Source organism: Colius striatus, chromosome 8 (genome assembly GCF_028858725.1).
Source record: "Colius striatus isolate bColStr4 chromosome 8, bColStr4.1.hap1, whole genome shotgun sequence".
Lineage (NCBI taxonomy): Eukaryota > Metazoa > Chordata > Aves > Coliiformes > Coliidae > Colius > Colius striatus.
The window spans coordinates 22,624,320-22,634,602 of record NC_084766.1 but is presented as its reverse complement, the minus strand read 5'-3'; the positions used below and the strand labels follow the sequence as shown (position 1 = coordinate 22,634,602).

The window sequence follows — 10,283 nt, the reverse complement described above, 5'->3', positions numbered from 1 at the left end:
TTGATTGGCGCCGGGCAGGCGGGCTGTGCTGTAAGGCGGCAGGCGATTGGCGGGAGGGCGGCCGCGTGCGGGCGCTGCCTGGCTTTGTACACACGCCGGCCCGCTCGGCCCTTTAACAATGGGCGAGGCGGGCGGCGCCGCGTGATGGCGGGGGAGCCCTCAGGACGCCGCGCCGCGCTCAGGTGCCCTGGGCCAGGCCCCGCCGCGGCCGCCAGCCGCGCCGCTGCGTAGGGTGAGTGGCGGCGTCGGCGGGGAAAGCGCCGCCGGCCTCTGCCGGGGCGCGATCGCCTTCCCCCAGCGCCGCGGCCGCCAGCGCCTCCGCGGACCCCCTTCTCCCGGCCGTGCCCCGCGGCGGGAGGGGGAGGCTTAACGAGCTTCAGTTGTGCCCCGCATGGCGGCCAGCTGGGCCGGGGGGCCGGGGGCGCCCCGCGGCGCGGGCGGCAGCTGAACGCCTTTAACTGGAGGCGAGCGAGGAAGGGGCCGAGGGTGGCGTTGCCCGTCCCGCCTCACCCGCGCTCAGCGAGCGCCGCTTCCTCCCCTGTGCCCAGGCCCCGGCTGCTGCGCCGTCGCCGCCCCGCCGATGGAGCTGGAGGCGCAGTGGTGGACAGGACAGCTGGCTGCCGACATCCACCAAGCGCTTCGCTACAAGGTAGCCCAGCGGGGGGAGCCCGGGGGAGGCGAGGGGGAGGCCGCCCGCTCCGGCCCCGTTGCGCGGGGGAAGAGGGGGACTGGCGGTGCCGGCGCCTTTGTGAGGGCGCTGATAATCGGAGCCGGGCCGGCGGCGGGGAGTCGGCGCGGCGGCCCGGAGAGGGGTGGGAAGCCCAGGGGAGGCAGCTGCCGCTCGGCCCGGCGGGGATTTCGTGGCGTTTGCTTTTCTAAACCCTGAGAAATGCGGTGTCTGCTCCTCAGTTCTCAGGCTGTTTGCCCTCACTCTTGACAGGTACTTTGACTGACCAGACTCTTCTCTCTCAGCCTTTAGCAAAATGGTCACGGTGCGCTTGGTTTTCTGTTTGCTTGTGTAAGTGGGTCCACGCTTAAACTCAACAGAAAGCTTTGCTATTGTAACAAAACAAACCAAACAAAAAAACAAACCCACCAAAAACCAAACAAACAAGAACTAGGTATAGTAAGAATAGCCGAATGTTTAGGCAATACTGCTTCGAAGTTGTTTCGACTAAGTTGCTCTTTGGGGCTACTTCCATAATACAACACATCTTCTGCCTAGAGCTGAAAGTCTGTTTACAGTGCGTCTACTAAAATGTGCTTTTGACACCTGACGGTACCTGATGAGTGGATTATCTTTATTGAAGGTGTGACTGCTGAAGGAGCTTTTTTTTCTTTTTCAAGGGTGGGGAGGAACCCAAGAAAACAGGATTTATTCACCACCAAAGTTACCATTGCTAAAACTAAGTGTTATGAAAGGTGGATTCTAAAGCTTAAAGACGGATTTTAAAGCTTGCTTAGGGGTGAGGAGGCGTTGTTTTGTTGGTTGGGTTTTTTTTCACTTCAACAGCAAGTTTCAGAACTTTGAATTGACTTTAAAACTTTGAAAGTTTTGTGTGACTCCATTCCAACTTGATGCTATCAGACTGCCCCGCTGCAAGTTTAATTGTATGCAAAATCCTACTTACAGTAAGTAGGCTGCACAATCCAACTCATAAATTTATTCATGATAACAGAAGACAGCACTGCTGTCCTGCTGAATACAAGAGCAGATACTAAATACGAGGCAGGAGCTTGGGGAGCGTTCTTTCTACCAGTGCAAATTTTGTATTCAAAATAGATCATACCACAGATTTTTCTCATCTGTAGGGTTGGTAAGGCTTTTGTTTTGTGGGGTGTCCTATTCTTTCTCTCCTCTAAATCTGAGACCATGTGAGGTTTAGCTATGCTAAACTAGATGCCTGAGAGCATGCTGTAATCATGTCAGTGCAACATCAAATCAGATCAGATTAAGTCAAGGTTTAAACAAATGCATGCAACAAATGTTGACACATGCATGCTTCATTCCTCTTCCTAAGGTTGCTACCTTAGCTAGCTGTAGTGCCCTTCTCCTGAAGGCACCTGCAGGAGATCTGGCAGCATTGGAACACGCAAACACTTCAGTACAAAGTCTGATTGAGCTGTGGCAGGACAGGACTGTGTTAACTATTGGACTTTGCATTGAAGCAGCTGAGGACTACTAGCTTACCCATGCTGTTTTTCTCCTGGCAGGTACAGCCTTTACAGTAGAGGTAATAAAACAGAAACAGTAAAAGCAAAAGTCACTTGCTGGTTGTCCAGTTGAAAGGTCTTAAATTTTAAATTGTACTAACATTGTATAGAACCAAATGATTTCGTAGTTCTTTAATACCACAAATAAATTTTGTTCAGTGAAAGGGGATGCTGAAACAGAAGGAAGGGGGGAGAAATCCTTTAAAATTATGTGATAAATTTGAGAGTGTCACCTGTATTAATCTAATACCAACTAAAACTAAATGATGGTTTTCATCAAATTATATGCTGCTGTCTGTCTAGGAGCTGAAGCTGCCCTCCTACAAAGGTCAATCTCCCCAGTTACATCTGAGAAGATACTTTGCAGATCTGATTGCCATTGTGAGCAATCGATTCAGACTCTGTCCTGCTGCAAGACATCTAGCTGTCTATCTGTTGGACCTCTTTATGGATCGTTATGACATATCTATACAGCAGCTGCATGTGGTTGCTCTTTCCTGTTTACTTTTAGCAAGTAAGTATGTAGCACCAAACTTTTAACTACAGTAATATAGGTTCCACTGCCAAATATAAGGCGTGTCTTGATGGAATATAGCAGATAGGGGAAGCAAAGTAGTTATAAAGACAGGCAGATAAGTGTGTATCAGTTTGGCCCAATGGTAGAGCTTTTCTTTACACTCTTGTTTTGACTTGTGTTGGCAGCTGATGAAACTGAGGGGAGAAAAAACAAACTGCAATTAAAAACTCTATGTTTCTGCTTAGAAACAAATTATTACAAGGTGAACTTTCAGAGCTGTATTGTAGGACTAGAAAGACTGTCTTTCTGAGGACATCTCAAAATAGGTAGATCCAGTGCTGGAAATGAGAAACTTGCGTGGCTGTGACAAAGGAAGAAATTAAACACGATGTAGACTGCACTGCACCCTGCTGATGGTGCTGTGGTTCTGGAATACTTCAGATTTCATAAATGGCAATGTTCTTCAAGGAAGCTAAGGCTGTAAATAAATTCTGTATTGTCCTATGCAAAATATAAGACTGGTGAAATTCATGGGTGAATGCACAGTGCTCTGAAGACAAGAATTAATTAAAAATGCTCATTGTGAAGAGTGCTGCTTGTACTGACCTTGGTTAGATTCTTGTGGTATGTATCCATCATTTGACCTTTGTGGGCTTCTTTTAGATCTCCCCAAAGAAACAGGGGTGTAGGTTGCTGGGATACCTACTGGCATTTGTTCTTTAAAACAATAGATTCAGAGAAACACATCCTGACAGCAGAACTAACTGTTGTTTCAGTTTCTGCTGATCATATTTTTAAATAAGCGATATTGCATTGTAGCTCTGGGCCCTCTTTGCTAGAAAACCAGAGCACTGAGGTTTTGGCTATTTTTAGTATACTGCTTCCTTTCATTGCATCCCCTGTCTCCACCAGTACAGCTATTCAACAAAACAAGAAAAAGGTTATTTCAGATTCTTTTGGGGTAAGTTTTGACTGGATGCCCCCAGCCAGCAACCTTCTCTTTGCAAACAATGAGGTGCTGAGTATAAAAACCTTGCATCAGAAACTAGTGTAATCCATTTAGGAAAATGGATTGACTTTGAACTAATGCCAGGTTTTCAAATTAAATTCATGTTCTGAAGACAATTACTTTTTTTTTTTTTAAATCACCTCTGCCACATTTCATGACAAGCTGCAAATATAGCTCCAAAGGCCTGGAGTACTCTCTTCTAAGAAGCAGTGTATGAATTGGTTCAGAAGGCACAAACCAGAGTGCTATTTTAAACTTTTGACCTCTGTGGCTTGAACAAGCAGTTTAATCAACAGTGCAATAAGTTGGACAAATCACACTGTGATAAATCTGATAAGGCTATAGAAGTAGTAAGAGAAATTATGATGTGACTCCTGAAGCTTTTATTTCTGTAACTACTAGAGTACGGGAAACAAAAACTAACAGACTGAGACTGCTGTTGGATTAAGTCCTGTATAAGTACCTCCACTCTTGAAAAGAAGCAAACTTTCAGTATATTCAGTCCTGCAAAACTCTACAAATGTGCATTTACAATATATCATGTAGTACTGAATTGAGAGTGTAAGCTGGAAAGAATGTGCAATGAAATTGAAATAGCACAACCATATGGCAAACTGTATGGAAATGTGACACTTGTTTCTTTTATTCATGGGTTTTCTACATACACTATTTTGCTTCAGGCTAAAAACATACAGGCCTGAAAGCTAAAGTTACTGGCAGTGTTCTAGTTGAAACAACAGTGTATGACAATGTGGGTTTTCAGATGCATGTTACTGAAATCCCATTGTTTGAACTGCTGGCCTGGTTTGCCAGCTATCAAATCTAAACCTGAACCTCCCATAACGGGCAGTAAAAGCTGCACATTGGCTGCAGCTCTAGCTATACTCGAGTTTTAGAAACAAAAAGGGTATGTGGGGCAAGGAGAGTGATTAAAGCCTAATGCTGTGGTTTTTTGTGTACTGAGTCACATCACAGTGGTATTTCATTGATTATTGACATTATACAATTATTTTGTGACAAATACTTGTATGTGCACTGCGAGTGATGTCCTAGTACAGTTTACTTCTGCTCTTGCCAACTGGCTCCTTTGTGCTGGAGTAGGAAAACTGACAGGAAACAGGGCACTGCACAAGCTCCTAAGCAGTGTTTGACATGATGTGCTGAAATTTATCCCTTTATAGTACATAGCCCTTTTTGTCCCTGATGACGTCTTCCATTTGAGCTTTGCATCTGCAGGAAAGTCTCAAACTTGTTTGACATAGTAGAATTGAAATATGACCAATGCAGACATGAGATACAATCCATCTTATAATTCATGTGTGCTCAACCTTTTTTCCCCCCCCCCCCCCTCCTCTTTCTGTTCATCTGAAGGTAAATTTGAAGAAAAGGAAGACAGCGTTCCCAAACTTGAACAGTTGAACAGCTTGGGTTGTATGACTAACATGAATTTGGTACTAACAAAACAGAATTTGCTTCATATGGAGTTGTTGTTACTAGAAACATTTCAGTGGAATTTGTGCCTCCCAACTGCTGCTCATTTCGTCGACTATTATCTTTCTATTGCTGTCCATGAGACTGACCTTCATGATGGCTGGCCAATGGTTTGCTTAGAGAAGACTAAGTTATATATGGCAAAATACGCTGATTACTTTCTGGAGGTATCACTGCAAGGTGCGTTAGGTATTTCAGGTAATGACTCCTTGGTTGTCTAGACAGACAGTGTCCAACTTAAATGAATCTTTTTCTTATTCCTTCTTTCTAGATCATGCATTTTTAAATTATGCCCCTTCTTTAGTTGCTACTGCCTGTGTAGCTTCTTCAAGGATTATCTTGCGTCTCTCACCAACGTGGCCCACCCGACTGCACCATCTTACTGCATATTCCTGGGATTTCCTAGTGCCATGTATTGAGCGACTATTAATGTAAGTTAACAGCAGCAGCTCTTTTAAGCCCATTTCCACATCTGTTGGTATGCTCAATTAAGTAAATTTATTTTTAGTTTCAAATTTTCTATTCTAAAAACACTTAGCTAAAATTGTTAGTTAACCATTGTTTTGTTTTTTCCAAAAAAGAAAACCTTACCATATCTAACCTCTTTCTTGTTCTCTCAACAAACAAACCTCAGCATTTCCACTGAACACCTTCTTGCATGCTTTGAGGATCTGTTAAATAGCTTGTTCCTCATCTCTGTAGTCTGCTCGGAGAGCAAAAAGTGATAGGCACAGGAGCATCTACTTAATGAAGACTCTGGCTTGGAAGTTCAGGCTCCAAACCTGTTATGAATCAAACATGCAGACTGAGTAGCCAGCTTTGCAGTGAAGAAATGACCAGGATGTTGTATCTATTTTTGCTGTATCCATTTTTGCACTACAGTAGAGAGATACAGCTGACATATGATGAAAATGCCACTGAATACCAAGCGAACCTTACAGGGAAGGGAATGTTACACAATCAGTTCTTCTGTTCTAAACCTTAAAACCATAACGCCACCATAACTGCTTTCCTCCTACAGAAGTCTGCTCTTGCCCAGGTCTAAACATAGTCCTATTTGGAAGAATCATTATCTCCCTTATTAGTGTAACATTATCACCTGTGGTGGCCTCTTGCCTTCACTGATGTAAGGAAAGGAATAGTACCAAAAGGATCCAAGTCCTGTTGCAGAAGTGTTTTCAGTGTTGCTTTCAAACATGGAGGGCACAAAGCCTTCCAGTCATCTTTGCAGTGTACCATAAAAAGTTAGCAATCTTGCAGGAAAAACTGGTGAAGGGTTGAACCCCAACTATCTTCAAGAGATCTGCCCTATATAGGCAGTACCAAAAATCTTTGGTTTAGGCTTGCCTGAAGTGTGTAGGTGGCACCTGAGCAAGGGTATGTCTAAATACATTTCAGACAGGTGTAAATCAAAGGCAAGTCAGGTGAGCTAAACTGGGTGAGGTAGGAAAAAATGTGGGAGGAAAAAAAATAGGCATTTTTACTCCCCAGAACAAGACCTGATAACTATACATACAATCTTTAATTACTATATAATGTAGATCTTCAAAAACCCTCAGCATATCTTTAAAACCCCTAAATTCTGTTAACCAGGTTAAATGAAGTAGAAGTGGTAAGTAAGTTTTATTTTCAGGTTCTGGTAATTTGGCTGAAAATTAAAATTTATGTCTCCAGGATATATTTTAAGCTTTGGATGATTTTAAAGGGTAGCCTAAATGCTTTTGGTTTTTTTAAAAGTTTTGGAAGCTTTCAGGTAATTGCACTGTTTTTTAGAGTGCTCTTAAAACTTAAACCAAAAGAGTTTAAATTATTTTAATCTCTATTTTCATGTATTCTGTCTTCTCAATTTGTTTTAGTGCGCACGATAATGACGTGAAGGAAGCAAACAAGCAAAAAGGACAACATGCTCAGTCTGCCCAACATACTGTATTTCAGACTCCAGCTCCCCAGCAGGCTAATGCTCAACAGCACATACCACAGTATCTCCAAGCCCATCAGTCTTCATTACAGTATCACCATCAGACATCACAGCAGCAAAACTGTCAACAGGTATTATCATCTAATCATACAGCATCTTACCCACTTCAGACTTGCCCTGCTGCCTTACAGTCTAGCACTCAGGCTCGAGGCCACGTACAGACTGGTGCTGCAATGTCCCTCGCCGTCCCGCTAGAAGTGAAGCCATGTGTAAGTGTCTCCTACAACCGGAGTTACCAAGTGAACGGACGATACTCCTGTATTACTCCCTGCTTTGAGAGGTGATAAGTACAAAAGAGTTTTGTGCCCATTTGTTTGGGGCAGGAAATGGTGTTGAGGGAGAATTGTTTTGTTTCTTTGTTAAGCCTCAACTAAGTTTGAGGGTAACAAATTGAATAAAAAATGTCTTTCCAGAAAAAAAAAGCAGCTGGAATGGCAACCAGTACCATAGCTCAAGTACAGACTGCAAAAAAATAAGCACACAGAACACCCTTTAAAAAGAATGTGCATAGCTGGGGGTAATAAGTTTTTACTCTGGCACTCAGAATACTCTGTGCTTCTAACACACATCTTTGAAATGCTACTCAAAAGAACAATAGCTGTGGACTAACTAATTACAGACTTACCTTTTAATGAAGGAGATATGCAGTATTATGTTGAAGACATTTATGTAATACCACTGTACAGTATTAACACTCACTTCAAATTTCCTGAAACTTAAGAATCCATTGAATGTCAGACTTCTCCAGATGCATGGGGACCCCAGGAAGAAACAAATCTCATCTAGCTAATTCCATACTCTTGCCCCTTTTTCAGCACTTGTGTTGGATGTTTAGGCTAAGACATTTAACTGTTTTTTGGGCTACTTTAAAAGTTTTGTACCTCACAGGATAGACACTATGGTTTTCCTTTTGTTTCTCCTCCCTATCCTTCTTATGTTTCAAGTAACTCTTTCATACTAACTCAGGGAATGTTCTACTTGTCACTCTGTGCTGCTGGGTTGTACACTTCATTGTGTATAACTTAAGGGAGGAAAGTAGAGAGGGAAGAGACTATACAAGTGGAGTGGCTTTTCAGGGCATCTATATACAGAGTACCAAAGGGGTATGTGAGTGTTCACAGAATGTACATGTGAACTACTGCCCAGCAGTGTGGTATTGAGTAATTGAAGAAAAGAGAAAGTTTCAGCTGAACTTATATTAGAACTTCTATGGTGGCTGTGATTCCTCTGTGTACACACACACACACACAAGTACTAGTAACCAACAGAAAGCATCCTCCAATTGTACTGACAGTATCACTCATACAAAAACAGTACAGCAAAATACTTGTAGAAATCTGCTTCTGTCAGGCTTACAGTGGAGGACAATTCTCAGGTAATCATGGGGCAACGTTTTCTTCTACTACTTGGGAGTTCATGAAGAAAAGGCAGAGATTTACTCTTCTAAACGGGTGGATCAAAAATATATTGTATAGTGAACTGCTTTATCACAAGGTGCTAATTACATAACTTTATGGAATTACACTATCTCCTGTGGAGTGGATAGTCTGATGGTAGAAAACTGCACTCATCCAACTCATGGATGAAAGTGGTGGTATGAGATATAAATGGAGGAGTTTTGGGTTTTTTTTTTCTCTAAATGAGAAGATACCTGACTTTCTTCTGTGTTACAGTATGGGAGGAGGAGGTATGGATGACAGCCTTCTTACTACTTTAAGGTATCTTTACAGTATGTGAACTTAAAAGAGGTTTCTTGTTTTGTTCTTTTACCACCTTCTCCCCAGTCTTAGTGGCAGCACTTAAAAATGTGTACCATCTAATAACACTGAAGTAGTTGAGAATCTTACAGAGAATGTTTTGAAAGTAGGGGTGATTAAGATACATTGTCATTAGCAAGATGAAGGCATTATCACAGGAGAGGGGGCCTTACTTTAAGGTTCAGAAAGGAGGAAGGACAGCTGTGTTCATTCTTTCTGGGGCTGAGTGGTAATATGCTATAAAAACCTATTTATTGTTGAGGAGAAGAAATCCAGTTTTTCTTGGTTTGTTGTTTTTTTGGTTGTTGTGGACTTTTGTACCATATATGTGCAAGTCAAGGGGGATAGGAGGGTGAATGAAGGAGATGACCCTCTGGTTTTTGATAGAGAATCAACTTGGAAATAGGCATAGTGTGGTCCATTCTTAAATAAAGTGCAAGTTGTTTTGGGTTGTGTTTTTTTTTTTTCCCCCTCCTCTCTTCATCTCACAATGAGGATTTCCCCATGTCTGAGAGTAGTGTTAAGTAGAGACTTTCCACCTCGTAAGACCCCATACTTCTTATTGTTACCCGTTTAAGAGGGAAATGAACGTCTTTCTGACAGTTTGTTTTGGGTTTTTTTGCAATTCTATATCTAAGTCCTCAGTGCTCTAACTACCTCTGATGCTATGAATGTACAGTCTTGTAATAGACCATGACTTGAAATAACAGCAGATGCCTGTAGCGGGGTTTTGTTTTGGTTTTTTTTCTGTAAAATCTTTAAATCAGTTAAATTGTCATCTTTATTTGTGACACAGCAGTATAGGCTCTTCTTTTTTGGGGTATTTAGTAAATTTATCCCATAGGCATATGATATATAAAATTTAACTAATACTTAACACTGGAATTATGATGGGCGGGGGGCTTATTCAGTTAGTTAATACTGCAAATTTACATTTACTAGGGTATCTTTTATTTTACTATTTTAAGATGTTAGGTCAACTCTAAAAAGATTCACTACATGCTGTTTGTTTTTAATTTATTACTTAGTTTGAGGGTTTTTTCTGACACTACAGCTGCAGAATGACTACAGAGAAAATGTACACTAACAGTTTCAATATGTTATTTAAAAGGGCTTTACCAGTGTACATTAAAAATACACTGTTCTTACTATTAGAACCAAAATGTGATTTTTATGGCATAAATAAGAATGGTGCTCCTAAATGCAAAATGTCCAAAACAATGGAATCTTTGTGAGTGCTATGCATTCAACTTATTTTTTAAAATAAAACTAGTTTTGAGTAAGAAGGCTCCAGTGTGTATTGTGCTCTTGTGTGTG

At 42.0% G+C, this 10,283-nt stretch overlaps 1 protein-coding gene across 7 annotated transcripts; it reads left to right on the top strand.

Moving 5' to 3' along the window:
- The first annotated feature begins 200 nt into the window (after nt 1–200).
- CCNJ (cyclin J) lies at nt 201–10,230 on the top strand. Of its 7 annotated transcripts, none has more exons than XM_062000979.1 (6): nt 201–232; nt 549–649; nt 2,518–2,728; nt 5,112–5,411; nt 5,503–5,662; nt 7,088–10,230. In XM_062000979.1, exons 2-6 carry the CDS (start codon nt 581–583, stop codon nt 7,491–7,493), a joined length of 1,146 nt encoding a protein of 381 aa, XP_061856963.1. In that variant the 5' UTR covers nt 201–232; nt 549–580; the 3' UTR covers nt 7,494–10,230. The 7 variants fall into 7 exon arrangements, with proteins under 7 accessions (XP_061856963.1, XP_061856968.1, XP_061856962.1 ...); XM_062000981.1 differs by lacking the exon at nt 201–232 and adding an exon at nt 941–1,018 and having other exon boundaries at nt 585–649; XM_062000984.1 differs by lacking the exon at nt 549–649 and having other exon boundaries at nt 211–232.
- The last annotated feature ends 53 nt before the right edge of the window (nt 10,231–10,283 follow it).

Bases quoted from the DNA above. Each gene is read 5' to 3' on its own strand.
- CCNJ (XM_062000979.1), top strand. From the start codon at position 581: ATGGAGCTGGAGGCGCAGTGGTGGACAGGACAGCTGGCTGCCGACATC. The intron at 650-2,517 runs GTAGCCCAGCGG...CTGTCTGTCTAG, and splicing joins ACCAAGCGCTTCGCTACAAG to GAGCTGAAGCTGCCCTCCTA. The intron at 5,663-7,087 runs GTAAGTTAACAG...AATTTGTTTTAG, and splicing joins TGTATTGAGCGACTATTAAT to TGCGCACGATAATGACGTGA.